The following is a 27,500-nucleotide window of genomic DNA, read 5'->3' on the forward strand; positions in this document are numbered from 1 at the left end:
TGACAACCATACAATAATACACCCGCACACACTCACATTCATAGTCACAGTCATGCTTAAACACTTACAAAAACACACACTCTTGAAACTGACATCTACAGTTGCACATACACAAGCACACATAGTCACACACATAAGCACATATAACATACCTGCAAACTAGTCACCTTTCGGCGAAAATCGCCGTTTTTGAATCAAAATATGTCATTCACGTGAATCGTGTAGATCCGAAACGTTTTTTCTTTATCTCTCTCACTTTCTGTTACGCATAGCCTGCCTGCAGTGATATGACCAAGGAAAAAAAGAAAATGTTAGCTAACAAACACGGTCCACATGCTACACTCTCTCTGACTATAAACTCAAGGTAAAACATCATATTGTTAGGATACTTTTCTCTTGCCCTCGGTGGGTTAAATGAAAGACTTGCTGAGGTGAGGTTAACAAGTGTTTACTCGCAAATTCACGTTCTCGCAGCTGGCCGTTTTGAATTGCTTTGCGAAACAAAACGACTCTGCACTGAGTGCGATTGTGAATTTAGCTCGGCTTAATAGTTTAATATTGTCTTGGAAAGTTATTGCTTGTTCACGAGTTATTTCATTATTAGCATTATATTTTCCATGTGTCGATGATGGTTAGACATGACGTTCTCAGGGAGCGCAGACCTTTCCAAGGCCAAATGTAGGTATTTGCAACAAATCTGAAAGTGGACCTAGCAAAATATTTTGACTTGCTCAGGTGTTTAATTTGTTTGTTTTCTGTGTAGCATATAGATAATAATTCTTGATAATTAGTGCACAAACAAGCGAGACCTAGGCTTCTAGTAGACTGACATAACGCACCTATTGCTGAGACCCGCCCCTTTAGTTGGAATGTGATCATTGCAGCCTCAGTAGACACGAGAGGAGCAGAAAGACACCAACATAACATGAGGGATAGATGTATTTCCTCACAAAAAAATATCAAATAATAATGGATTGAAAAGAGGTACTAATAAACCATACCCTAGAAATCTAGACGCGCAGATACCAGAAAATGGGTATCCCACAGTCCCTTTCTATCAACACCAGTGATTTTTATAGATAAGGATTAGGCTTTAAAACAGATTGTCAACATTTATGTTGTTTGGTCTGTTCTTGGCTGCATACATGAAGGCCAAGGTGGGCAATGTGTTTTCCCTGGTTTGAGGTAATACTGACATTTCTTCAAGGATGGCAGGTCTGAAAATATCTTCTCCATCATTAAGTTATTCAATTAGGCTAAACATGGCCCTAACTCAAAACAGCTGGTAGGTCTACTGTTAGGACTATGTCATTTTAATATGTAAAAGTGTAAAATGCAGCCATATTTAAATTCTGCCGGGGGGGTTGGCGTCTTTCGGAAATATGTCAGCCCCTTTTCAGCCCTTCTGAGTTTGCAGGTATGAATATAAGCTGCATAAGTCCTTGTTCAGGTAGTGGGTGTAACATCTGTTCTCGCTGAATGCTTACCAGTATGCATGTTCCTATTTAACAACCAATTTTCACTGTTACCACAGATGACCGAAGGCAAATTAAAAGCATGTTAATTAGATTCTTAATTGGCATCGCTGGCTATTTGAGTACATGGAGCAGAGAGTGCAGACGGTCAGTGGACCATGATTGTTATGCTTCATGGTCACCAGCAAACCAGAGAGCCAAGTATACTCAGACTGTATTGTCTGTATGAAAGGTAGTTGTGACTTTAGAGTAAAGACACATTATTTGGTTGTGAATATTTTGAAGTCAGTTATTTACATTGTATGATTTAGCAGTTGTTTTTTCTTGGTGTAGCTAGCACCTAGCCTAGCTAGTTACTATCACAGTCAAGGTGCAGGAAAGCCAAACAGTGTCATTAAAACAGCCTTTGTACTCCGTTCTGGATAATGTCATGACCCCAGACATATTCAAAGCTACAAAATTAATAATTCTCTTGTGCATTTGTGGTTTAAGTCTCATATGAATTTGAGTATGATTACAATTACATGGTTGCAATGCTCAGTGCAAGGACAGAAAGCGGGGAAAGAGGAAGACAGAGAAAGAAAGAGAGAGAGATAGGGAGAGGGAGAGAGAGAGAGAGAGATTTTGTATGATCTACTGTCCTTGATAGTGAATACTATGATTGGTGTGAGGGTGTATTTGCGCTTAAATGTTGTGTGTGTGTGTATTTGAGATCATCTCCCCATGTCAATAAGTGTGAAGGAGATGCATGTGGCGCATATCTTGATTGGTGTGAGGGAAGAGTGTGAGAATGTGTATGTGAGTGTATTGCTTTTTTTACCCCCTGATCTCTGCCATCTCTCCCCTCTCCCTCTATCTCATCATGCCGTGCTCACTCTCTCTCTCCGTGTGTGTGTGTGTGTGTGTGTGTGTGTGTGTGTGTGTGTGTGCGCGCGTGCGCGTGTTTCAGCATAGTGAGCGTGAAGGAGACGCGGGTGACGTCCCTGGCTGCCAACATCCTGATTGGCGTGAGCGTGTTTCTGCTGCCGGTGCCCCTGCAGTGGATCCCCAAGCCCGTCCTGTATGGCCTCTTCCTCTACATCGCCCTCACCTCCATCGATGGCAACCAGATGTGTGACCGAATGGCACTGCTGCTTAAAGAACAGGTGTGTGTGTGTGTGTGTGTGTGTGTGTGTGTGTGACAATCGGGGGTTATGTGATGTCTGTGTTTCTGTGTGTCTGTGTGGGTATCTTTCTATATGTGTGTGTTTTGTGTGTGTGTGTGTCATGGTAAAGATGTGTGTATAAATGATCTGTGTTTGTATGAGAGTCTGTAATATTTTGTATTTTGTGTGTAGTGATGTTGGTGTGTTTGTAGTGTAAATGTATCTGTCGTTTCACAAGTATGTTTGGAAGTCTCTGTGTGTGTGTGTGTCTGTATGTGTGTGTGAATATGTGAATGTGTGCACTGTATGGTTGTGTATGTGTCTGTCTGTTGAAGTGTGTTTGTGTGTGTGTTTATTTGTGATTGCATGAGAGCGAGGCATATTGACGACATCGACGCCACAGACCATGTGAAAAGAAACATTGACTTTGGCAACAAGAAACATTTGTGTTCTTCTTCCCCCTCATTCCATCCGTTCCCTCCTAAGCAGACGCATCGAGCCTGACCAAAATGGCAGCCGCCTAATCTATGAGTTAGCTCCCCCTCCCCATCATGTAACCTTCACTCACCGTGAGCGTGCACTCCAGACAGCCTCCATCAGTCACTCACTACACACACACACACACACAGAGTGCTGCAGAGACAGACATGTCAGAGCACAGGTGCGTGGTGCCGTGACAACCACTCTGTGAGATAATGTGTAAACAATGACAGAATTTGTAGGAGAAAAAAAAATGCATCAAATGCCAAGAAACCTGCTGTGTGTGTTGTGCTCTCTGTCTGTCTGTGTGTGTGTGTGTGTGTGTGTTTGTGTGTGTGTGTGCGTGCGTGCGTGCGTGCTTGGCTGTGGGGAGTCCTGGCGGTGTAACTCAGTGAGCCATTTACGACTGGAAGCCTCAGAAAAACGTGACTGGCTTTGTTCCCAGGAGGGGGTTGGGGGGGGGGGGTAAGGTGATCAGGGTGTCCCCCCCCTGTCATTGCTGTCTCCAGCTCCAGCTGTCATACAGCCAAGACGAACCGTAGGAGGAATCTCCTTGGCATACTGCTCTCACCCACTGCACGGCACGACACTGCACTGACTCTGTCACACACACACACACGCGCGCACACACGCACACACACACACACACACACACACACACACATACACACACACACACACGCGCACACACGCACACACACACACACACTCCTGGGTGAACAGAGACAAAGCTGATGGACACGGCTGTCGCCATGTCACCACTTTCGTGCTCTCGACGGTGGTTGTGACGCGGCGCGGGATGACTGGCACTTGTTAATCAGACAGATAAAGGACGAGAGAAGGCTGAGTGGTGGAATGAATAAAAATGTCTTCCGCAACATTTGGAATGTTATTGATTTTTACTGTGTAAATGTCTTTCTCTCCCCCTTTCTTCTTCGTCCCTCTCTCTCTCCCTCCTCCTCTCTCTCTCTCTATCGCAGACGTCCTATCCTCCCACCCATTACATCCGTAAGGTCCCGCAGAGGAAGATCCATTACTTCACTTTCCTGCAGATGGTGCAGCTGCTGTTCCTCTGTGCGTTTGGGATGTACCCCTTACCCTACATGAAGATGATCTTTCCCTTGCTCATGATCATTCTGATCCCTATCAGGTAAAAGCCCTGTGATGAACAGTATGCATGTTCTGGATGTACATTTGTGTGTGTGTGTGTGTGTGTGTTTGAGTGCAAACGCACATTTGTCTCTGTGAAGATGAGCAAGAATCACACCTCGTCTCCTTTGTTCTGCAGGAATTGCCTGCTCCCGCGCATCATCGAGGCTCGCTACCTGGATATCATGGACGCGCAACACATGTAGAGAGAGAGGGAGAGAGACTGAGCCGAGCCGCAAAGCCCTCTGGGGGATGTAGTTCTGGAACACAAAACACTGGGAGGAAACAGTCTGATTTATAACAGGGAACTGCAGCTGCGCAGGTGGAGCTCTGGAATGAAGAGATGCAGCAAGGAAGAAGGAAGAGGAGGAGAAAAGAAATGGAATAATGGACAGGAAAAACAAGAGCTGAATATATATATATATATATATCTACAGAATGTAGGATAAGAGAGAAAAACATATATATATATATATATATATATGTTTTATATTTTGAAATAGAAGAAGCAGAAGAGAGAGAGAGAGAGAGAGAGAGAGAGAGAGAGAGAGAGAGAGAGAGAGAGAGAGAGAGAGAGAGAGAGATTGCTCCCGGGATCAGGTGTGAGTTGAGTATGAGATACAGCAGCCTGTAGCAGTTCTATCTGACCTCCATTCCTCTCCACTGTTTTCCCCTTTGAGTTCCGTGCCAAAGAGTCACCTTCAACTCTCGTGTGTGTGTGTGTGTGTGTGGTCTGTGTGTGTGTGTGTGTCTCTCTGTGTGTGTGTGTGTGTGCATCTGTGTGTATGTGTCTCTGTGCTTAATTATACAGACCCACACACACACACACACACAAATACACTCATTCGTACTAGAATGCACTATGAAAAAAAAAATCTCTCTTGAAGTAGACCTATACTTATAAAACACTCACACACACACACACACACACACTTTCCCATACACATACTGTCTCAAAAAAAAGTGACCAATCCAATCTCACAGACATTCCTTTTCATAATGGTACACTAGTATACAAATTAAGGAGACAGCACAGACCAAAACGTAGAAAACATACCCTTCTCTGAAAGCTGTGTATCAGAGCAATATCCATAGTGAATTATCTGATCAGTATTTTAGATATTTCTAAGAGAGACGTGTTTGTCATACTGTTAATATATAGATCTCTAGTTTGGATACAGGTGTTAACGTGTAAAGTTTGTGTTCTGAGCGGAGTGACATCAGACTCTGGAGAGGAATCTGAATCTGTTCAAAAGTTTGGGCTCAGTTTTATCGAGGCCTCACAGTCACGCTCACACACACACACACACACACACACAAACATACACATGGAAATATACACACACTCACACACACAAAAGACAAATAATATAGTCACACATCCATCTGGTGAAATAAAGCATGGCTTCTCTGAATCATACTGAAGACTAAAGACAAAAAAATGCCTTTTCTAAGTGAACCCAGGGTTGTTTTATTTATTTTGAACAAAGAAAATATTAAAGTTGAATTAAAAAAAAATATTTGAGTGCACAGAGACACAGAGCAATATAGAGACAGAGAGAAACAGACAGACAGAAAGAGAGAATGAGAGAGAGAGAGAGAGATGTATGGGTGTATGGTTCAGATTGTCATAGATAGACGGGTTATTTGTTGTGTGATAACTCACACTGACTGGAACACAAGGTCGTCAGTGTCCTTATTAGAGAGAAAATGACTCTGAAATGGGTCCTACTCTGATCCAGACATGACCAACTTTGCAGTCTGCTACTCTATGGATTTCCTTCATGGCATATGCCCAAAAACGAAAATGATTCCGCATTATTTGCGTCCTTCGACCTGTCATGGCTCCCTAGTATCCCTAGCCTCGCTTACCCATGCCCAGATTGCACAAAAGTTCTTTTTTTTTTTAATTATTATCATTATTATTATTATTCAGGGGAGGCTTGAAAGCCTGGCCAAATCAGAGATCTTTTCACTTGCATCACTGAGTCCGTCTGACATAGCTGCTGGAGATGAGAGCGAATCGCTGAGAGTTCATTAGTTTCCATCTTCAAATATTTAATATCTAAACTAATTTCCAGGGAACTCTCCAACCAGCAATAATGTCACTGTGAGTTGTGAGTAGGCCAACATTACTTTTGGGGTTTTTCATTTCGTTTTTGAAAAAAACACATCGAAAGTACATTTAGTACGCTGTTTTTTTTATTTTCAAATCCTTAAAGAGTTTAGCCTACTGTTATGTGTCAGTTCATGCACATTTTGAACTGCCCATATGTATACTGCTTCAGCTGGCAGCACTGCTGGGAATTGCACCAATCTCCCAACTGCTTCGGTGCAGCTGAGACATACATTAGCCAAGGCATCTTAGTCAGTCGAAAGGCTATACAGACTACCCACTCATGCTCGGTCATGACGATGCACATGACAACCTGAACTGCACACATGAAGGCAGAGGCTGTTAGAACAGAGCATCTTGAAGCTGTATGAACCATCACAGCATCACTCTACTCCAATCATAGGAAGCATATCAGTTCTGTATATATACAGTAATACAAGTGTTTCCAAGCAAGCAATGCCAGTGCTCGAGCCAGTGTGGCATTTTATCATGCAACGGATTTTGCATTCAGTCACTAAATGGTAAAAGTTCAGCCCCCCGTGTTTGGATTTCATCTCAGACTATTTGCAAAGTGTACAGCATGATTGTTTCAAGGCTTGCCCCATCAGCCAACAAAAAGTTCCAGTTCAGTGTTTTTTCTTTTCTTTTATGAAACAGATTGAGGGTGGGGGGGATACCTAAAAAAAGAAAGGAAAAGTGATAGATAAAAGGAAAGACACAATTAGCATAATCTATCTAAATGTAAGTGAGGTCTGGAGAGAGACAGAGGGAGAGGGTGGGGATTAGAAGATATTATGTACAGTTTTTCAAAGTGAAGTTCCGTTTTATCAATCTACCATACCAGTTCATACATTAGTCATCCCCAACTCTCTCTGTCCTCACTTTATCTCCATGGAGACAAGAGAACCTCTGCTCTGAAATGGTGTTGTTTTTCTGTTCTTCCGTCTGTGGGTGATCCAACAGCGCCCCCTCTCTGTCGTTCCCAAAATGACATTGGATTCTCCTCATGATTACCATCAGAGTATTCCTCTGTTTGTGAACCTTATATCTGAATTTCTGGTTTGTTTAAAGAGTTATGTTTTGTGCTGTTCTGTTCCTTCTGTTTTTAGCCTTTTTTTCTAATCATGAATGTACAATGTGTAGATTTTTATATAGCATTTAACAAAAATCATTGTCAAAATAATACTTTTGTCAACAGATAAGCTAAGAATTTGTAAACTGCATTGTGAACAAATGAGAGAAATGTCTATCTGAGTGATCGTGTGAGGAATATGAGGTTTATGCTATACACTGAAAATAAATCATTTCAAGCTGGTTGCCAAATAAAGGCCAAAATATGTGTTTGGGTGTATTTCTGAGCAGTCCTATCACAAGTCAGGATGGTGGAAATGAGGTCTGGGAAGCGCAAAGAAACCCTCACACTGAGCTTATACAAACTTGCAGCAATAGGATGACATTTAAGCTATTAACATTTAGTATTTTAACATTTAATCTAAAGAGCTACAATTATAGCATTAGAAACACATTTAAGCTAATAACATTTATGAATTGAAGCTATAGAGCTATAGTTGCAGCATCATTACAACATTGAAGCATTTTCACATTTAAGATACAATGCAGAGGAGACTACAGCTAGGAATTACCACTGCATCTGGCAGTACTAGTACTAAATACATAATAAGTACTAGTCAAGTATGGTAGGAGAAGTGGAGAGGAAGGAGGTAGAAGAGGGAAGAGTGTGGTAAGTGCGTATTAGGTGTGTGAGGTTCTCAGGAGTGCTAGGAGAGCAGGTATTCTTGGAAGAGTTGTGTCTTCAGCTTCCATAACATTGTGCAGGAGTACATTAATCATGACATTGTAGGCTAGTTTTGTGGCTTTACCTTAATACTCTGTTCACTTTTGCACTACCACCATTGCACATACTCCATCACATGGTCATCCATACCATACCAGACCTTTGTAATCACTTCACATGCTCTTTAATTTTTACATTTCTGTGAGTGATTTTTATGTATGTGAGATATGTGTGTTTGTTGTGTTATGGTTGTATAACTGGATGCCTAAAATTTATCTCGGGATGAATAAAGTATCTCTATCTATACTCTTCTATTGGCTACAATGTGAGATCAGGAGATGGCAATAACATGAGCAAGGCAAGGTGTCATATACTGTACCAACCTGAAGTAAACTGGACATTTTCACTGACACAGATTTGTAAAGTAAAGGGTTTTTGTTAGCATAATAGTTTTTGTGTTTCTATTTCTTAAATGTTAACAGCAGGCTTTCGATGAGGCTCCCCATGACATAAGACGGTCCTCTCCTCTCCCCTGCATGCTTATTCAAACTTATTCATCTGAAATGGGACCCATGTGACTATATGGGCCACAGTGTAGTTGTATGGGTAGATATGAATCAAATGACATAACACTACTTTTCTAAGCAGATTTAGTTAAATTCTTAGCAGCAGCCAATATAAGACCAGAGGTCTACACTGCCACAGGTCTATTGAGCATGTTCTGTGCCATCCAATGTCAGCTTAAGAGGAACTTGCTTAGCAGATCAGTGATCACATTTCTATGCATCTTGCAGAAAATAAATTCCCTGTCCATATTCCACTGTTACTTTGATACACAAGATGCATTGAAATGCATTGTTGGTAAGTCAATCTGAAGAAGTATATTTGCTCAAAACCGTTAGACAATGGGTTTGTCTTTCGTTGTGAAATATTACGTTTGAGAGGAGACCCAGCAAAAAAATGTCAACCACTCGTTTTTGACCACACATTCATTTCACTGATACCCACAATATCTGTACCACATACGACAGGCATAGGCATAAGTCGCAATGTTTTATATATCAGCGAAAGGGGATAACTCGCGACAACACGCGTTATCGTAAACAAACACGCCTCTACAAGCATTTAGCGACTTTAGGCATCTCAATTCTTCCATGTCAGACTTGTTTTCATGGAGGAAGGGTGATGTTGTTCCAGAGGTGGGTCGGGCTTAGGGTCGGATCTTTCTCATCACTGTGTTTGGGGAGGATCAAGCCGCCCCTCTTTGAAATAGGGAAGGAGACACACGTGTGTATTTGCAGGAGTCGCTCTCGTAACTACGGAACAGTAATGGCAGAGGAAGCAAAGAAACTCGCCGCGTACGCTGCAGTGGACAACCACATACAGGTGCGTAGACCAAACAAACACCGATAACAGGGCTACAACTTATTAACGTATTAACGTTACTTGAACCAAAGTCCATTCGTTCGACCATGACAAGTCTCTTGATTAGCATTCTACAGAGTTAGCTGGCTAACTTACGGCCTTTGATATTGATTAGCGCACGTGCAGTCAAATTAAAATCAGATGGCACGAACTGACTATTTGGTCAATCTCAAACAGTGAAATTGCAAGGACAAATTGAAACTAGACTTCCATTTTATGTCGCGATGGTTCAGAGTTTTAAGGTTAGCCTGCTAATGTCATCAAAGGCCATGCCAATAAATGTTGTATTGGCGAAATATCACTCACTGGCTGCTGTTGTCGAGAAAGCTTTCTGTTGCTATTTTAACTTCACATTACGTTACACTATCGTAATTTATTGACCGAAGTCCCAGCGTCTCTGGTTGAGTTAACAGTAACACAGTTATTAACGTTAGCTGTCTCTGACTGCCAGTCTTGCTTGTGGATGTTCTAACAATAACTTATAGTATGTGACATTACTTTGCTGTTTTGGCGAAGTATTATTTCCCCCTCTGGACAGATTACATCTTTGCTCACTTATTAATAATTTAGCGAACTACATTAATACTCGAACCAAGTGGTTTAACTCCTCATGTAACAAGCTTGTTATCTTATCTAAGGTGTTATCTTCTTACCTAAGGTGATGAATCCTCGAATATCTAATTCTAGATGCAGAGCACATGGTCTGTCTTGTGACCAAGCCAGGGGCATCACTAGACCTTTTTTACTGAGACTGTATTCTCTTTAGCATCCAGCGCATGAGAAAGTGACTATTGATAACAATGTGTGGGGTTTGCCAAGTAAGTCCCATGCATGTCTTGACCTTGGAGAACCCTGAATGTGCGTAAACTGTAGTGGGAGTATGTCCATTTCTAACTGTTATCTTGTTTTCCTTCATCTGCAGACCAACCAGGTCGTTGGGGTTGGTAGTGGCTCTACAATAGTGTATGCAGTGGATAGGCTGGGTAAGTGGAGTTTTCCTGTCTGTTGGACAGACCTATTTCACAGTAGCCATTTTGACATACAATAATAAGGCCAGCACAGTGTTACTAATTATGTTAAAGAAGTCTCTGTTCAGTTTGAGTGTAGCATAATCAGAACCTTAATCAATGTCAGTAACACCTGGGCCTGCCATGTATTTCATGTCAAAAATGGCTGCTGTGAAAAAGGTCCAAGGATAGTAAGGAAATGTCTACAGATTTATGGATATATAGTCACATTGTTTGAATGAAAGCTAAAAAAAAAAATGCACTTTTGTATTCTTGCTAAAATGGACAATTGTGTGTGTCTGTGTGTGCATTAGCGGAGAGAGTGCGGCAGGAGAAGTTGAAAATTGTATGTGTCCCCACCTCCTTCCAGGTAAGTGTCCTTGCACAAAGAGAATGTTAAACCCTGTTTGTGAAATCAGATCGGCCATCACTAACTTCCTCATACCACTCCGTCTCTCCTTTTCCACAGGCGCGCCAGTTGATTCTGAAGCATGGCCTCACTCTCTCTGACCTGGACAGGCATCCAGAGGTGAGCTGGTGAGCAGGCAGCCACCAACACACATAGCTTCTTTATTCACACGTCTGGAAAGGAGGGCTGTTTTATCATCCACTCAACAAGGTATCTCAAAGATGGTCTCTGTGTGTGTGTGTGACAGCTGGATGTTGCCATTGACGGTGCTGATGAAGTGGATGCAGGCCTCGCTCTGATCAAGGGAGGAGGGTAAGAGGAAGAGCAAGCACACCTCACCCTTGACATTATCTGAAAATATTTGAGAGCGGTATGGTTCATTGCAATGTACATTGGTCATATTGTTGCTCTTCTCCGGCAGAGGCTGTCTGACCCAGGAGAAGATTGTAGCTGGTTGTGCCAAACACTTCATTGTCATCGCAGATTTCAGGTAGTGTGTGTGTGTGTGTGTGAGAGTGTTTGATATTGATGAGTCAATAGCCCCATCCCCACTATCGGGTGAAAGCCGGACGAGTGGAGGTGTGTGGAGGCTCATCGCTTCCCCATTATCACTTGTGGTGCTTGTTGCCACCGCAAGGCTTCCTCAGGCCTAGTATCCCCGGGGTTCTGGCCTCATCTTTACTCTCCAGCCAACCTGTGCTTAGTGCTTGAGGCAGTGTTAAGGTGTTTGAGGCAGTGTTTGGAGGGGCAGCCGTGGCCTATTGGTTAGGGCTTTGGGCTTGTAACCGAAGGGTTGCCGGTTCGATCCCGACCAGTAGGAAATATGTGGGTGGGGGAAGTGGTTGAGCACTGCTCTCCCATGCCCACATCCACAGCTGAAGTGTCATTGAGCTAGGCACCTAACCCCTCACTGCTCCCCGAGCCCCACTGTAGCAGGCAGCTCACTGCGTCGGGATTAGTGTGTGCTTCACCTCACTGTGTGTTCACTCTGTGCTGAGTGTGTTTCACTAATTCACAGATTGGGATAAATGCAGAGACCAAATTTCCCTCACGGGATCAAAAGAGTATATATACTTATACTTAAGGTGCATGGTGGGATTATTAACCCCATAAGGTAAGAGCGATTCAGCGCCCAAACAAAATAACTATTCACTAAAGTTATGTCAAAGACTGCACTGCAATCTGATGAAGGCCTTATAGGTTGAAACATATTTGTCTATTAAAAACCTCACTTTTCTACCATTGAACTTTCTACCAGTGGCCAGCACCTCACAAAAACATTTGGTGTGTGTCACACATACTTTTCGCAGACTGCATTGCTAGCATTGCAATTGAACAATAAACTGGTTCTCATGCACTCACTCACTCACTCATAAAAGTGCGAGTGAGTGCACACAAAATTAGGTGGACATAAGCTTTTAGATTTTAATTTGCACCACTGTCAGGGCATTTTAGGTTTACAATCACAATGTGAATTTAAAGCAGGCAGCCTACAAACATCAAGATCCAAAACATGCCTTTATTGAATTCATATTTCAGTGTAAAACACCGCTGGCTCAGATGAACACAACAGGGATGTATGTTTAATTACTGTTAAATTTCAGAGTGATTCATAATTAACCCAATTTTTTAGCTAACCAAGGTTCCAGTGAGCCAGTGGCGTTTTGTACTGAATATGAACGATTAGCATGCTATCCATAATAGGCTACTCTACTGTAAACAATTGGGCTAATGTTACTGTCACTAATGGCTAGTACAAATGGCTATTTATTTTATAACAGATCCACCACTTGCTTCTAAAGCACCACCATATGAAGGAATAGGGGAGTCTACCTTGTGAAGCATGTGTTCCCTCGGGATGAATATCTGTCTGTCTGTCTCTGTCTGTCAACCTAACTGTTAATATTCCACTGAGTTAAAAAAAAAAACAGCAACTTTTACTTATACCATCCATTATGACGCTTGAAGTTCAACACTTGATCTGGCCATGACGTTAACACTGAGGCAGCATTGTAGGTGGGATTTAGGAAAATATAAACCAGCTACAGTTGTTTCCCCTTGAAAGTTGGTAACTCAGCTGTTGTGCTTTCGCAGTGTGCAAGTGAATGTCATTACGTCGCCCGTGATGCTACTGATCATGTGACGGTTTTGCGGCGCGCTGAATGCATGTAGAGGAAACACTGGGCTATCAGCCAGATAATGGGGAGGCAAACATGCTCTCATTCTCAGGGTTTGAAGCCCCGTCCATTAACACCTCAGGTGTTCTGTAAATGGGGAAATGAACGTAGTGTCAGACACTGATCCATATGAGTCGTGGATTTGTTACTTTATCATTCTGTGTATGTTGTAGTGTATTTTGTGTGTGATGTCTTAAGCTACTGGGACTTTGAATTTCCCCTTGGGCATCAATATCTATCTGTCCGTCCATCTGTCTGTCGTCAAGTTGCTTCAAGTCCATGGAAGGAAGAGGTGTAATTTAATTGGCTGATCTTAAATATCCAGTTTTTCAGTATAATCATAGCTTGCACTTTCAAATTAGCCTTAAGCATTGTGGTTGGAATACTGTTGTGATGTCTGTATGTTGATGTACCGTTTGTATGTCATTTCCTGTTTGTACAGGAAGGACTCAAAGTCTTTAGGCCAGCAGTGGAAGAAGGGGGTCCCCATAGAGGTTATTCCTATGGCGTATGTCCCCGTTTCCAGGACTATTGCCAAGAGGTTTGGTGGAGAGGCGGTGTTAAGGATGGCTGTTAGCAAAGCGGTGAGAAAACACACACACACGCTCAGACATGCACTGGTGGTGGAACATAGCACTTATATTGAATATCATTTCTACAATGTCCTATGAGACATTTACACTATGAGTTTGGAATGCAAGTTTTATAATAGTGTTTGGTTCAGGACAAAAGGATAATGTACTGTATTTGGCAAATTAAGTGTGATTGGTGGGTTCAGCTTTGATTCATGCGTCTGTCCCACTCCTAGGGTCCTGTAGTGACTGATAACAGCAACTTTATCCTGGACTGGAAGTTTGAGCACAGCCAGAACTGGAAGGAAGTCAACACAGCCATCAAAATGATCCCAGGTCAGTCTGATTCCTCAAGTATGACCCTCTGAGACATTCACAACATTACACAAATCTGCATGGTTGTTCACATTTAGATGACACATGATTAGTACTATATTATCTTGAAGTATATCGTATTAGAAGTCAAGGATTACCATGTTTTATTTTTATGCTTTTAATAGGTTGATGTAGTTGACGGTGGTGGCTTTCGAAATGTCTGTATATAAAAATGTATCACCGTCTTTCTCTTGCATTGCTTTTTGTGGCTAAACGGTGTTATTCAGTACAGTACATGCTTAATAGTTTCCTTTGGAGTAGGAACTCAATCAATACTACAAGACTGTAGATTTGTAGAACTGAGAACTATCTGTGGTCCCAGTTTTTAGAAAAGGGCCTCGTCACTCACACATATCCCACCCCTTCCTCGGCAAAACGTTGACATGTAAATACATTTAGCCAATCATGTGGTGTGAATACATTGAGCCAATCAAATGGTGTGTTGTGAAGACATCTTGCCAATCATGTGTTGTGAACTCGCCGCTGGAGCAAGATTGATGTCGTGAAGCCTTGCGCACGTGCATTTCTGCTGAATAGGATGCCCGATGAGTGCCCAAAAAGCGTTGCTATATGGCCGCCTAAGCGTTGCTAGGAGGGACTTGCCTAAAAGGACTTTGCTAAAGCTATTGTGTGTTGTGTGCGAGCACTTAGTTCACACACCAATGTTTGCTTTTGGAATGTTGCTCATGGTATTAAATCAGCAAATCTATTTTGACAAGTTATTAAATTAGCTTTCATTATTAAACATTAGCCTTTGCACTTGCTGTTTTATTTAGGACCCTCTTTCCCTCACATATATTTCACCTTAAACATTAGCCTTTCCACTCTCTGTTAATTTAGGACCCTCTGTGTCACATATATTTCACCCAAGTCCTTTCTTCTCCATTTCGGCTCATACACACAGTTGCGTGCGTTGCAGTGCTGGAGACGCATCCCGTTCATTTTACATGGGCTTACGTCATCCGTTGCCGAACTGAATTGTGAGTCCGTTGCGTCGCGTTGCTCCCGTCGCTCCCGTTGAGAACTTCAGCTGTTGCTGCACCGACGGACGGCACCGGCCAATCAAGCCAATCGACGGACGGCCCTAGCCAATCAAATTACGGTTATACTTCAAGTCATTTGCATAGCTACCGTCGGAAACACCCACTGGCATGCGCTGACGGAACGCAACTGTGTGTATGAGCCGTTTGTCGTTTTGTCCATCCCATGTACTGTACATACACTATCTTGTCTTTCTCTCTTCATCCCAGTCTCTTGACGTCTTCATCTCTCCTGCTCACTGAATGTCTGCTTTTTTCTAGGTGTGGTGGAGACTGGGCTATTTGTGGGGATGGCAGAGAAGGCTTACTTTGGCATGGAGGACGGAAGTGTGAAGGTCAGAGACCCGCCAATCATCTAAGACTCCACCCGCTCAACGGAGACCTCACCTGCGGAGCACTCAACTCAAGAGATGTTCAGCCTGACACCTCAAGTGCCCATGAAGAAGATATGACACACACACACACACACATACACACACAGCCATACCTCTGTAAATGTCCCCTTACTTTGGGTGTAAGCTACTAACAATTTTCTACTTATGTACCCAGAGAGTCTCTCTCGTCTCCTCTTGTAAAGTCCAGGTCAGGTGTAACATGTCAGATGAAGTTGGGTGGGGAAGTGTATTCCTCAAAGCAGAATCACAAAATTATCTGATCAAATGCAATCCAAAAGTACAACCCAACCCAGCACTTTTCACCTAAGACTTATGAGTCAGATTTGAGTGTTCTCCATGTCTGACTTTGCATAGTTATCTGACTGACATGAAGATTATGCTTTGTGGAATATCCCTCTGCACTTACTCTAATGGTTTCTCTCTTCTGCCAAGGCATTGCTGAAAGATTAACATCTCCCCATACTGGACCTCTTACAGACCGGTGCTAAATCTGAGAGAGAGAGGCCGTCTGGGTGTTGTCTGTTTCTTCTTCCACTCTGTGTATTTCTCACGCTTGACTGAGAACTTGATAGTTGTGGAGGAAGAAGTTAAATGTCTCTCCCTCTCAGACTGAGGGGTGAATTTTAGCCTAAAATGCATGTCTGTCAATGTGATTTGACAGTTCACCACTTAACTGCATGTGTTCTCTGCTCACTCTCATGCACATGGCCATGAATGTGACTCAAATGCATTAGTGATAGAAGAAATGTCAGTAGTTCTTTTCAATATGTGCCTCGTGTTTGTTTCAGTGGTGGAATGGATGGCTCAGTCATTATCTGAGGATCCTGGGCCCTGCATATTTAAGATGCCTCTCCTGTACTGTACACACTAATTAATAGGCAGCAGACAATTAAGATGTCCCTCACTTAGGTGTGTGTGTGTGTGTGTGTGTGTGTGTGTGTGTGTGTGTGTGTGTGTGTGTGTGTGTGTGTGTGTTTTCAGCCAATCAATGGTGTTATAATTGCCTGCTGAGCTCACAATTTTCTGGTAGAGCAGGAAGAGACATATAATGTGTAGTGCCAAGGGGTCTCACGTAAGCAGCACTGAAAAACCTGGACACTGCGGTGGTTTTGGCCTTTCACCATGGAACAAACATGCATAACCCCCCCCCCCCCCTGTTTTGTTTTGTTTTGTTTTGTTTTGTTTATACAAACCAAAGGTTGGGGCATATTATGCCGATGGGAGAGGAGGGAGGGTGGAGTATTCAGGTTGGCTCAGAGTAACTTTTCTCCAAAATGTCTGTGTTCATCCATGTCCACAAATATCTGTAGTCTGTTTGATCTCTTACTGTTTTAATATCACTCTTTCTCAAGTGAGTCCCTGTTCTTTCCCCTTGTATTGCACTTGTGATTGTATCCTTGTTAGAAAAGCAGAAAATGTGCTTACTAATTAAGAAATTATATTTTTCTTTCCTTTTTTTTAAAGTTCAATGTCATGACCTTTGTGTTAACTGTGTTCTATGAGAATGTGCCTGTTTGCCAATGGCCAAGATGGCCTTGTGGACTCTCAAATGAACTGGCCTTATTTCAAGTCTGTCTTAGCCTCTGGATCAATCAAGTCATTCAGCTTCTAAATGCTGTTGGGCGATTGAGGCATTTTGTGGTTGAAAGGTAAGATTGAGCATCTTATGTTCAATGTCTGTATACACCCATGTTTCATGGTTTTCTGATCTACTGTGGATATTTGAGAAATGTAGTTTGTACCAGCACTACTGTGAAGTGGAAACAGGGGAACTTGTTATTGCATTTTACTGTGCTCTCAGTTGCAGTTTCAAACAGGACCAATACACAAAACTTGTGGTTGTCGTTTTTGAAATACTGTATGTACATAAACATGCGTAAATGTCACATAGGTTTACTCTGCCCATGCAAGATCTTTTCTCAGAGTAGAGGTCTGAAGTCAATCTCGGCAGCTGACTGATAACCTGACTCCGCCAGATGGATTTGCTCCGCATATCCATCTGGGAATTTGTCATTGAAGAACTTTTGGGAAGGGGCGGAAATACTGGTTAGCTGATTGGATAAACCATCTGTCTGTCACCACCTTTTTGGGTTATCGATGGGCCAAATCAACCAATTAGATAAACAAAGTGTTCTTCTAATGCCTTCGTTTAACATACAATTAAGTTAGGTAACGTAACTAACGTTAAGATGTTTTAACTTACCATTTGTATGTGACATGAACCTAATCAACGACAATTCCCATTAAGTTTTCACGGTAGGCCCTAGGCCTACACTTCTGAAGAAAGTATATTCCTCCATTATGAACTGGAATCGGCCGTGGAGGATGTCTGTGTCGTTCATTCCTCCCAGCTGCATGGCTGAGACTTCACAGCTTACCCAGGAATAGAGGAATACTTTCTGAATAAAACTTGCGCGATGTTGTTCGTTGCGTCACACCTCAACCCGCCTCAAAGCCAACGCTGATTGGACGTTCGTTTGGTGAACTGCTCCAAAATCTCTTTAACGTAAAGTTGCCAGACTGATCTGCGAGTGAAACCCTGAAGCTCGCGAGATCAGGATGATCTCACGAGGCTAGCTGATTGACTATTCAAAGAGAAAAATGTGAGAACTGCCATCTTTACATCACAAGGAGGCGCCATAGTATTATAGCAGACCGACTCGTAAGCTGCTTGAGAGTCGCCCAGTGTTGGAAAGAGGTTTGAAAGACGGGACAGGATAGGAACAGATTGTACAGCAGCAAACTATTGACTGATTTGAGTTTTGCAGATGGCCACATCAAATTATGTGTGTATTGTGTAGCCCTAAAGTTTGTCAAGATAAGTTTTCAGTTTGTTTATCAATTGGAATATTGTTTATATAAATATATAATACTAACGCAGTAGTAAGCACATGATCACATTTTCGTGTCTGTCTAAAATCCGGTTAGTGCGACCGGAAGAACAAATCCGACATGTGTTCACTTTCGCTCTCGAGCAAACGGCCACGTCGATGTTTCCATCTAGCTCTTATTCGACCCAGTCAAAGGCGTTGACAGCCAGCGACCCGCCTCTATTCAACTTGTCGTAGCAACGACGTGGACAGGCAGTTATGTACGGCGAATTACAAACCAAAGACTCTTTCGCGGTTTGGGTAAAACGACCAATGGTTTGAATGTGAGGCGCAAGTTCTGTAGATCATTGGCTGTACGAGGCGCGGTACACAGTCATGTCCAGACACGCCACAATCTCTCCGCCCACGTGACTTGAGTGACGCGCTAACATCCAATAATATTCCGCGTTTGATGGGGCGGTTCACAAGGGCAAGTTCAGTCGTGAATGACATCTGAGTTGAGCAATCGACGATTGCTTAGTAGACGAGTTGTTATGATTGACTTGACAAAGCAACTACCATCTTGCAGTACAGGGAACTTCACATGTTTAACATTGTTTGCAGCCAATACCAACCAGTTTGCAAACAGGGTGGGTTGAGCGTTACCAAGGCTCGTACGACGTCAAGTATAAAGGGAATATCATGGTGCCCAAGTGGCCATGAATGTTTACGTTAAGAAAAGACAACGAGAAGACTAGGCTTGGTGACGAACTAGCTCAAGAAATTACTTTTGAGCGCTGTTTTGTCACCACTTCCATTGTATTCACTCTAGGGTTTGGTATGTGAATGCCTCTTCACTGATGAGACACTTTTACCAATGGAAAAGGGGTTTCAGTTAGGAAACGTGGGCATTTCTCTGGTGCTCCTGTTGTTGCTTCGAGCTCTGACTGGGACTTCTGCAACTCAAGCTTCCATCGACAAGGACACAGAAACGGCGACCGACGATGGAGTTACGGAGCGGGCCCTGGAAAGCGTTACCACCCCAGGATATGGGGACGTGACTGTTGAAGATGACGAGAATAGTGCGAATGGAGAAACCGAGGAGGCACCTGGGGACAGCGATGGAAGCTTCGACCACAAAAGGCATGTAACTTAGCTTGCTAGCAGTGATTTTAATAACGTATTTGTCAATTGATGGATTAGTAAAGAAAACAGTTCACACCACCTAACATCTCAGTTGTGAAAATGCACTGACCTCCAAAGTTAGGCTACCTCGCTCTCTAGTCAGCGAGCTGGTGGTGTTGTTCAGACATGCCCCCCCGTCGACCCCTGCAATTCAGTCATTCGACTTGCTCAAGACGCTTATCGCTAGCTCGCTTCATAAACAACCTAAACGTTCACGTTAGCATCAATATTATCGAGATTGCAGCTGCTGGGCCTGCCAGTAGTTAAGTTACATGCGTGACCGTGTGCTAGCATGGTTGGAGCAGCTGTCTATCAAGAATACGTCAGACAAGTTTTAATACCACCAAAAGTAAGTTATCGCAATCTAAGGCTGTACGTCATTAAAAAGGAACTGATCATGGATTAGTTTGGACCGCGGAGTAGATTATTGCATGGGAGAAAGTTACATTGTTACATTTGTATGACTTGAGCTAGGAGTTGCCGTGAAAGGCAACTTCCACAGTGCTAAGCCTCTATCTGCTGTTAACTCAGAGCTGATAATATGTTCCGTGAGATCAAGAGGCCACCTTTGTTTACACGGGGCATACTGTACCCAACTTTTAACTGTGATTGAGCAATAATTACAAACTTGATATGATTTCACCGCGCTTGCTTGTCAAGTAGTGTTACGTGGTGTAAGACATTTGTGCATTATAGTGACAGTTATTTTTAGAAAAGTTGAAAGGATGATGACATACCTGATGGGAGTTGGTGTATGAATTTTGCCACAGTGGAAGTTATTGCCGTTAGCGTTATTTCCCTGCAACAAGAGTCTCCTTGTGAGGGTTCGAACGCGAAAGAGTGAGTTGATTTAACAAAATGGAAATTATTACTCACTAAAGTTACACAAGGGCTGAAAAAGTGCCCGTCGGATGTTTGCATTGCGTAATAGGCTACCACTTAGAGGTGTTCTGAAAGGAAGTTGCATCAAGACGTCCAACCAAGTGGCCCTAGTTGTCAAAGTGCCGTGCTCAGCTGTGTGTGTTGTGCTATTCCACTGGAATGTGTAGTTTTGGTGTACCTGAAATAAAAGTTAACATGATGCATGCTCTTCGCCAAGTAGCAAGTAGTTGAAGCAGGAGGGGGTTGTCTACAAATAGCTTGCGTGCGCGGCATCCATGGCTATGATGAGCAACAGGAGACGGAAGCAATCTACATGGGCTACAAATGTTAATTTGTTTAAAAAGCAGTTAGTGAAGGCCACAGAAAAGTATTTTGTCGTTGACAGAAATAGTCCAGATCACATTTAGAGTTAATTACCCTCTCTGCCGTAGTAACTATTTGTCAGAGTAAACTTTGGGTTCAGACAGAAATCGGTAAAAGAGGGACAACTGGATCTGTGGCCCTAGTGAATGATCGTCATCACTAAAAAAAATCCGCACTGTTGTTGGCGAACTTGCTGTCAAAAGCCAGCCGTGCCTGTGTTCTAGACGGGGCTGGGCTGCAGCGGGCAGCTGGTATAGCCCCACCCCGACATGCATGTGGGCACCGCGACAGATCTTTCCAGCCATGCCCGTACAGTTGCGTCTACGTGGTTGGGGCAGTGGAGGCGCAGAACTAGGAACAAATAATCAACACATTGGTGAGAAGAATAAGGAGACATGTTTACAGGGAACAAGTGTCTGTTCGTGATGTGTTATGGTGGATTTTTTGTGTGTGTGATGTGATACAGATATACAAATAGGTGGATGTAATCGAGTTGTCCAGTTTAGTATGATCAGGCAAGTAGTCTATCGAATAGGTTGTAGGACAGGATGTGCGAGTGTATGAGGGGTTAAGTGAACTTGGCAGCACTCCCACACAGGTGAAGTGTTGTTTTAGGAAGCAGCTTGCGTCAAAACAACTTGGCTTGCATTCCACTGCAGGGGTAGCCTATCCATCGACTCTCAGGACATAGCTTTAAAATCTTGGTCAATTCCTGCATTTTATACTGCATCGAATACTAATTAAACGCTCAACCTAATCACTCTGTCTGTCTCTGTTTCACTCTCTTTCTCTGTTTTTCTGTTCTGTTGTCTGTTGTGGCACACATGTTGTTTGCCTGTTTTTGTCTGCAGTTTAGTGCAGTTTAATGTAGGCCAGAGACTAGGGATTGGCAGGATTATTTTATTAAGTCAGGCTTCCCTTTTGTGCGTGCACAGTGCACACGGTCACACTCAGACACACACACACACACAGTCACACTCACACAGTCACACTCAGACACACACACGGTCACACTCACGCTGTGAGAGTAACACTTACCAAATAACCTACTTTGAAGGTGATGTCAACACACCTATAGTGAAATGAGGCTAGTGCTTCCCCGAGCACCAGGGATGCCAGAATGACTGATTACAGGTGTCAAAACCGTGCATGAGGAGCCTTAATGGTGTGTGTGTGTGTGTGTGTGTCTTTGTGTGCGCCTGTGTGTGTGAGAGGGAGAGGGTGAGAGCAAGAACAGGAGGAAGAGGAAAGTGAAGGAGTTTCTGGTTTTAATGAGCTCTGAAAGTGTGTGTGTGTGTGTGTGTTTGTTTGAAACAGAGACATTGAAACAGAGAAGTTGTATGTTAAAGTCCGGGTATGTGTAATCTATGTGAGTGTTGGTTGGTGTGTAATCTGTCTGTACAGCGGACTGCATTGAGACCAAAGCCTCTCTCTCTGTTTGTCTCCATCTCCCTAGTGCCTGTCACACCTAGGCTGTCATGCTTGTAGTTTATGTCTCTGTTTGCCTGTGATATGAGGGAATGAATAAAACAGAAATACATCTGTTGGCTAACAGATCTGCCAGATCTGTCACACACACACACACACACACACACACACATACACATACACATACACACACACACTACAGGTGCAACCATAGCCCCAACATACTGTCTGGTTGCAGGCACACACTCTCTCCTTTCTCTTCCACTGTCTTGTCTCTTCTCTCTCTCTCTCTCTCACTCACACGCACGCTCTCGGTATGTTTACGCTCCCCTGCCGTGCCCTGAAGTGGCAGCCTCTTGAATACTGCATAGCAGGGAGAAGATCCCTCTCACCCCCATCCTCCCCCACACTCCCTCAGTCTCCACCCCCCCCCCCCCCTCCCCCTCCAGCTTCCTCGTCTGGAGTACCCACCACAACAACGCTGAAGTTCCATGGCATGGCAACACCAGCTAGTCCTCAAACTCTCACACAGACACACAGACACACAGACACACAGACACACAGACACACAGACACACAGACACACAGACACACAGACACACAGACACACAGACACACAGACACACACACAGGGAGCCGACCTTTCCCAATTAGCCCTGACATTGTTTGCCCATACATACCAAAGGCCACTGCCCCTCTGCACCAGCGCAGCCTCACAGCTCCCAACAGCACGCTCTCCCAGCCCACTCTCACCCTCTCCACAGCCAGTTAACACCTCCGTTTCAGCTCAGACAAACCATTACCCCCCCCACACACACACACACACCCCACACCACCCCTGCCTCCCGTTAGCCCTCCGAGAGCTGCTCATTCATTCTGAGCCGGTGCCGGTGGTGCTGGAGGCTCTAACTTGAGGGCTCTCCGCCCAGCTGGAGGCTGTGGTTGGCGCTGGGAGACGAGGCCAGCGCGCCTCCTGAAGGCCGCCGCACCAGCAGCAGCAGCAGCACCACCACCACCACCAGCAGCAGCAGCAGCGCATCTTGAGCGCGAGCAGCGCTGGGTTAGCGTAGCATTAGCGCAGAGCTCCGTCTGATACGAGGGCCCAGAGGGAGCGCCAGACTAAGCCGAGGCTCCACAGGCAGCGGAGGTCACCAGGGAGATGTAAATCGCAGATTAAACGGCGAGCTCCTCCTAATGAAGATGTTTGATCATGGCTAAAGGCTCGTGTAGGATGCTGAGGATTTCATTTTTTGTTTTGTTTTCTTCTTTGTGAAAAGTTAATTGGGCTTTCACAACGTGCACACAAAGTATCGTATGTTGAAACAAAAGGTCAATCTTGGAGTCGTGTATCATTATTGCATTGTTTCCGGTTTCTGTCAACAGCTGTGATTCATAAGAAATGCAGTGAGAAAGTTCATTGAAAGTACATTAGAAAAGTCGGTTACACTATACTGTCAAGTGTCGACATAAGAGTGACATGACACTGTTATGAACGGGTCATAAATGTTTATGACATCGCTTCTATTATTAAGTGACATTCGGTTTTTGTCATAACGGGTTAGGGTTAGGTTTAGAGTTTTGGTTAGGATTAGGGTTGGGGGTTAGGGTTAGGTTTCATGTGTTATGATAGTGTCATATGTTCATGAAAGTGTCATGTCACTCTTATGTCGATACTGTCAAGTAAAGTGTTACCGAAAAGTCTATCATTTATTACAGATGTCTGATATTAGATGTAAATAATGGCTATGTAATAATTTTATGGGAAGTGGGTCATTGGGTGTGTTGTTTGTTTGTGTGTCATGTGTTTCGTGTGTGTTGTGTGTGTGTGTGTGTGTGTGTGCCTGTGTGATGTTTGCCTCTGTGAGTGTGTACACACGTTGTTGTTGTACTGTTGGTGCCTCAGCTATTTCTACTGGTTTGTCATGAGTCCACATTAGGTCAGCTATGTTACCCCCTCCATGCTCAACTGGTGTGTGTGTGTCTGTGTCTGTGTCTCAGTGTCACCATAGGAGCCAGACCCACAGCTGCTGTCACACCTGGTACCCTGGCAAATGCACAAGGACACACTCATACACACACACACACACACAAATGCTACAAGTGTTCCAATTCCTGGACATGGCCTCCATTTATTTAATAGTTTAAAGGTTTAATACAGCAGGGTTTAGAGCGAGTGGCCTCTCCACTTAATGTTGCAGCCTTGCTTTTTCACACATCAGCACACACACACACACACACACACACACACACACACACACAAACAAACCCTGAGCGCAGTCAAAGCTGTGAAGTCCCCAGCTCTCTCTGTATGTCTGCACTCACCCCCCAGGCCTTCCTTGTGACACGGAACAGACTTTCTGGGGGGAAGAGGTCCCCACGGGAACGCTCTCTGTGATGCACAGCCTCGGCGCTGGCTGGCCAATCAGAAGCCAGGCCTTGGAGGCCCACGGAGACTGGGCTGAAAATGAAAACAATAGCAGCGTTGGAGGAAGTGCTGTGTTTGGGGCTGAGTACTCCTCTGCATCATTAACACAGTTCTGAGTTCAAAACTCTTGTCAGTGCACGGATCAAGCCTGACCTAAGGACATATACGAGAGTAAATAAACAAACGATCAAGACATGAACCCCTTTACTGTGAATACCATCAATAAGGACACATCCCCACCCCCTCCATCCCAGGCGGCCATACTGTACGCGTGGTAAAGGCAGATCTCTAATTGGTAGCTGGTGGCTACATTCCTCGCCATTTTGATCGGCAGATGACTTCAAGAAGGGGAAACCTCAGGAGAGGGCAGGGCCAGAACACAAACGCCCAGTGAAACAAAACACACACACACACGCACACACACAGTGAAGTAGAAACACAGGGGGGAAAGAACCTCCATCTATGAACGGGAGGCGGCGTCTAGAGAAAAAACAATCAGTTTCTCAGCGAGATGAGCGGAGAAAGGACTTTGGAGAAGAATGTTGTACTGTTCCACAACCAGTCTTGCCAGTCCATCTGCCAGCATAACAGTGATTTATATATAAATAAATGTTTGTAAATATGTTAATTGGCTTATGTGCTGTGGACATCATATTGATGTACAATTTCTCAGTCGCTGACTCTAGCTGTGTGTGTGTGTGTGTGTGTGTGTGTGTGTGTGTGTGTGTGTGTGTGTGTGTGTGTGTGTGTGTGTGTGTGTGTGTGTGTGTGTGTGTGTGTGTGTGTGTGTGTGTGTGTGTGTGTGTGTGTGTGTGTGTGTGTGTGTGTGTGTGTGTGTGTGTGTGTGTGTGTGTGTGTGTGTGTGTGTGTGTGTGTGTGTGTGTGTGTGTGTGTGTGTGTGTGTGTGTGTGTGTGTGTGTGTGTGTGTGTGTGTGTGTGTGTGTGTGTGTGCGCGCGCAGTGTTTCCCACAGAATTGAATTCTTATTTGTGGTGGTAGGTTTGCAGAATTAACTTGATTGCACAAAGTAGCGCAGCGTGCTTATGATGCTAACCAGATTTAAGCACAATGTAGTACAACCTGAAAAAATTATTGTGTGGTGGTCAGTGTTGATATTGTGGTGGGCCGCCACAAATAAGTCAATGTATGGGAAACACGTGTGTGTGTGTGTGTGTACCTGCATGTTTGTGACAGTGTTTGTATTCAGGGCTGCAGATATTTGAGCAACACTATGCCCCTGTCAGTAACCCTTCCGAAGCGTTGACTGAAGAGTTTGTTTGCTCCCTATTCACCTTCAGCCACCCTCCTTCACACTCCACAAATGTCACATTCTGAGAGAGGGAGGGAGGGAGGGAGAGAGATGGACAGACAGAGAGAGAGGGGGAGAGAGAGAGAGATAGGCGTGTGTACAGGAACCCTGTGTTGCCAAACCAAACACATCCCAAGGTCTAAGCTGCTTGATAAGCGTGACCGCACTCTGCTCCACCAGAAGAGAAGCTTCTAAAACCTTCTGGAACCTTCCAGAACCTTCTCTCATCTCCCACATCATGTCCCAAACACCCCAAATGCCTTAATGTGAAACCAACCAACACAGCCACGGCATGCGATTGTGACAACGGAAAATGTTCCAGTGCCAGTTCTGACTTGCTAGGTCACTTTGCCTGCTACCTATTCCCAGCTCCACTACACTTTACCGTCTTAAAGTTCCCCAGGATGTTTACAAACACCGAGATGAGCCGTTTACTGCCGTGGGCGTGGATGGATTTGTCAAGGTATAAGACAGTAGCCCATTCCCTGCAGAGTACATTTTCCACCCAGTTACTAGTTAGTGTGGGAGTACGGCTGTGAGCTGGAACTCTTAAGTCTATCTGGTGATCCAGAGCTCCTCCAGACAGGCCTGCCAGCGAGCGAGCGAGCGATCGGGAGCAGGAAGAGCCGAGGAGCTCCGCTCCGCTCACCCCCAGAGTGAGGCTGACTCCTTCTGAAGTCTGCTCCACAACCTGTCAGCTCTCAGGAATAGAGCCACAGCCTGGAAGGCACAGTTTTACAACTGTGTGTGTGTGTATGTGTGTGTGGGAGAGTTGGAGATGCTTTCTATTTGGTAGTCTTGAAATTCATAGTTTTGACCTCCTGGCAGGTTTATATACGACATGTCTCAGGTGTGTGTGTGTGTGTGTGTGTTTGTGTGTGTGTGTGTGTGTGTGTGTGAAGTTCAGTAACTGCGAGGTCTGTGCATATAATTGAAATCAAATTTCAATTTTGACTTCCAATGATTTATGAAAACAACATAATCGAGATCTAAATATTTTGCTATATTATGTTTTGCAATAAGCTTCTTGTTTTTAGGTATAAACCCAGCACACCCCATCACTTCTGATGGGGTACGCTTTATGTGCCAGTGAATAGTGTCCCCTGGCTACCTTTTTATATGTTCCCCCTTTTACCTTTTCATTTTTTCCCCCTTCTGCCTTAGGTCATTCTTTTGTTTATTGCACTTAGCTCTTTATTGTGAAGCACTTTGGTGCGGCTCAGCCATCTGTAAATGCGCTATAGAAAATTTGACTTGATTTGATTTGATTTGATTTGATTTGACTTGACTTGACTTCACAGTGGTAACAGTTGTAAACTTTTTTATTCATTTGTTTTTCAGTTTAGTTTGGAAAATGAATGGTGTTTCCAAAGTCTTCGTGTAATCTTGTTAGATAATTGTGATCTCAATATTGACTAAATTAAAACCGATATGGTTTTGCCATAATGGAGCAGCTTTAGTACTGCCCAGCCCAATGCTGCAGTGGGGCTCAGTGTCAGGTGGTGCAGTGGAGTGGCCAGGAAGTGATAAATTACTCAT

The 27,500-nt window shown here is 43.9% G+C and overlaps 3 protein-coding genes across 6 annotated transcripts in view; all 3 read left to right on the plus strand.

The window, feature by feature from the left end:
- slc4a11 (solute carrier family 4 member 11) overlaps positions 1-7,700 on the plus strand; it is a 69,953-nt gene extending 62,253 nt beyond the window's left edge. For all 4 annotated transcript variants that reach the window (XM_076300453.1, XM_076300454.1, XM_076300455.1 and 1 more), the window contains exons 18-20: positions 2,425-2,620; positions 4,081-4,250; positions 4,389-7,700. In XM_076300453.1, the coding sequence (XP_076156568.1) occupies positions 2,425-2,620; positions 4,081-4,250; positions 4,389-4,455 (433 nt within the window). In that variant the 3' untranslated portion in view covers positions 4,456-7,700. The remainder of the gene's footprint in view (positions 1-2,424; positions 2,621-4,080; positions 4,251-4,388) is intronic.
- A 1,602-nt stretch (positions 7,701-9,302) lies between these two features.
- On the plus strand, positions 9,303-17,392 carry rpia (ribose 5-phosphate isomerase A (ribose 5-phosphate epimerase)). Its single transcript, XM_076300457.1, has 9 exons — positions 9,303-9,546; positions 10,508-10,568; positions 10,907-10,962; positions 11,062-11,121; positions 11,249-11,313; positions 11,423-11,491; positions 13,621-13,762; positions 13,987-14,086; positions 15,427-17,392. The coding sequence occupies exons 1-9, from the start codon at positions 9,346-9,348 to the stop codon at positions 15,522-15,524; spliced, it is 852 nt and encodes a 283-aa protein (XP_076156572.1). The 5' UTR covers positions 9,303-9,345; the 3' UTR covers positions 15,525-17,392.
- Positions 17,393-18,954: 1,562 nt separating this feature from the next.
- Positions 18,955-27,500, plus strand: part of eif2ak3 (eukaryotic translation initiation factor 2-alpha kinase 3) — a 38,909-nt gene continuing 30,363 nt past the window's right edge. The window contains exon 1 of the mRNA XM_076300459.1: positions 18,955-19,513. Coding sequence (XP_076156574.1) covers positions 19,248-19,513 — 266 coding nt within the window. The 5' untranslated portion in view covers positions 18,955-19,247. The remainder of the gene's footprint in view (positions 19,514-27,500) is intronic.

Source organism: Alosa pseudoharengus, unplaced genomic scaffold (genome assembly GCF_046254945.1).
Source record: "Alosa pseudoharengus isolate Yale_2024_CS ecotype anadromous, Long Island Sound unplaced genomic scaffold, YU_APseudo_1.1 YU_APseudo_1.1_scf_22, whole genome shotgun sequence".
Classification (NCBI taxonomy): domain Eukaryota; kingdom Metazoa; phylum Chordata; class Actinopteri; order Clupeiformes; family Clupeidae; genus Alosa; species Alosa pseudoharengus.

Bases quoted from the DNA above. Each gene is read 5' to 3' on its own strand.
- rpia (XM_076300457.1), top strand. From the start codon at position 9,346: ATGTTGTTCCAGAGGTGGGTCGGGCTTAGGGTCGGATCTTTCTCATCA. The intron at 11,122-11,248 runs GTGAGCTGGTGA...TGTGTGTGACAG, and splicing joins ACCTGGACAGGCATCCAGAG to CTGGATGTTGCCATTGACGG. The intron at 11,492-13,620 runs GTAGTGTGTGTG...CTGTTTGTACAG, and splicing joins ATTGTCATCGCAGATTTCAG to GAAGGACTCAAAGTCTTTAG.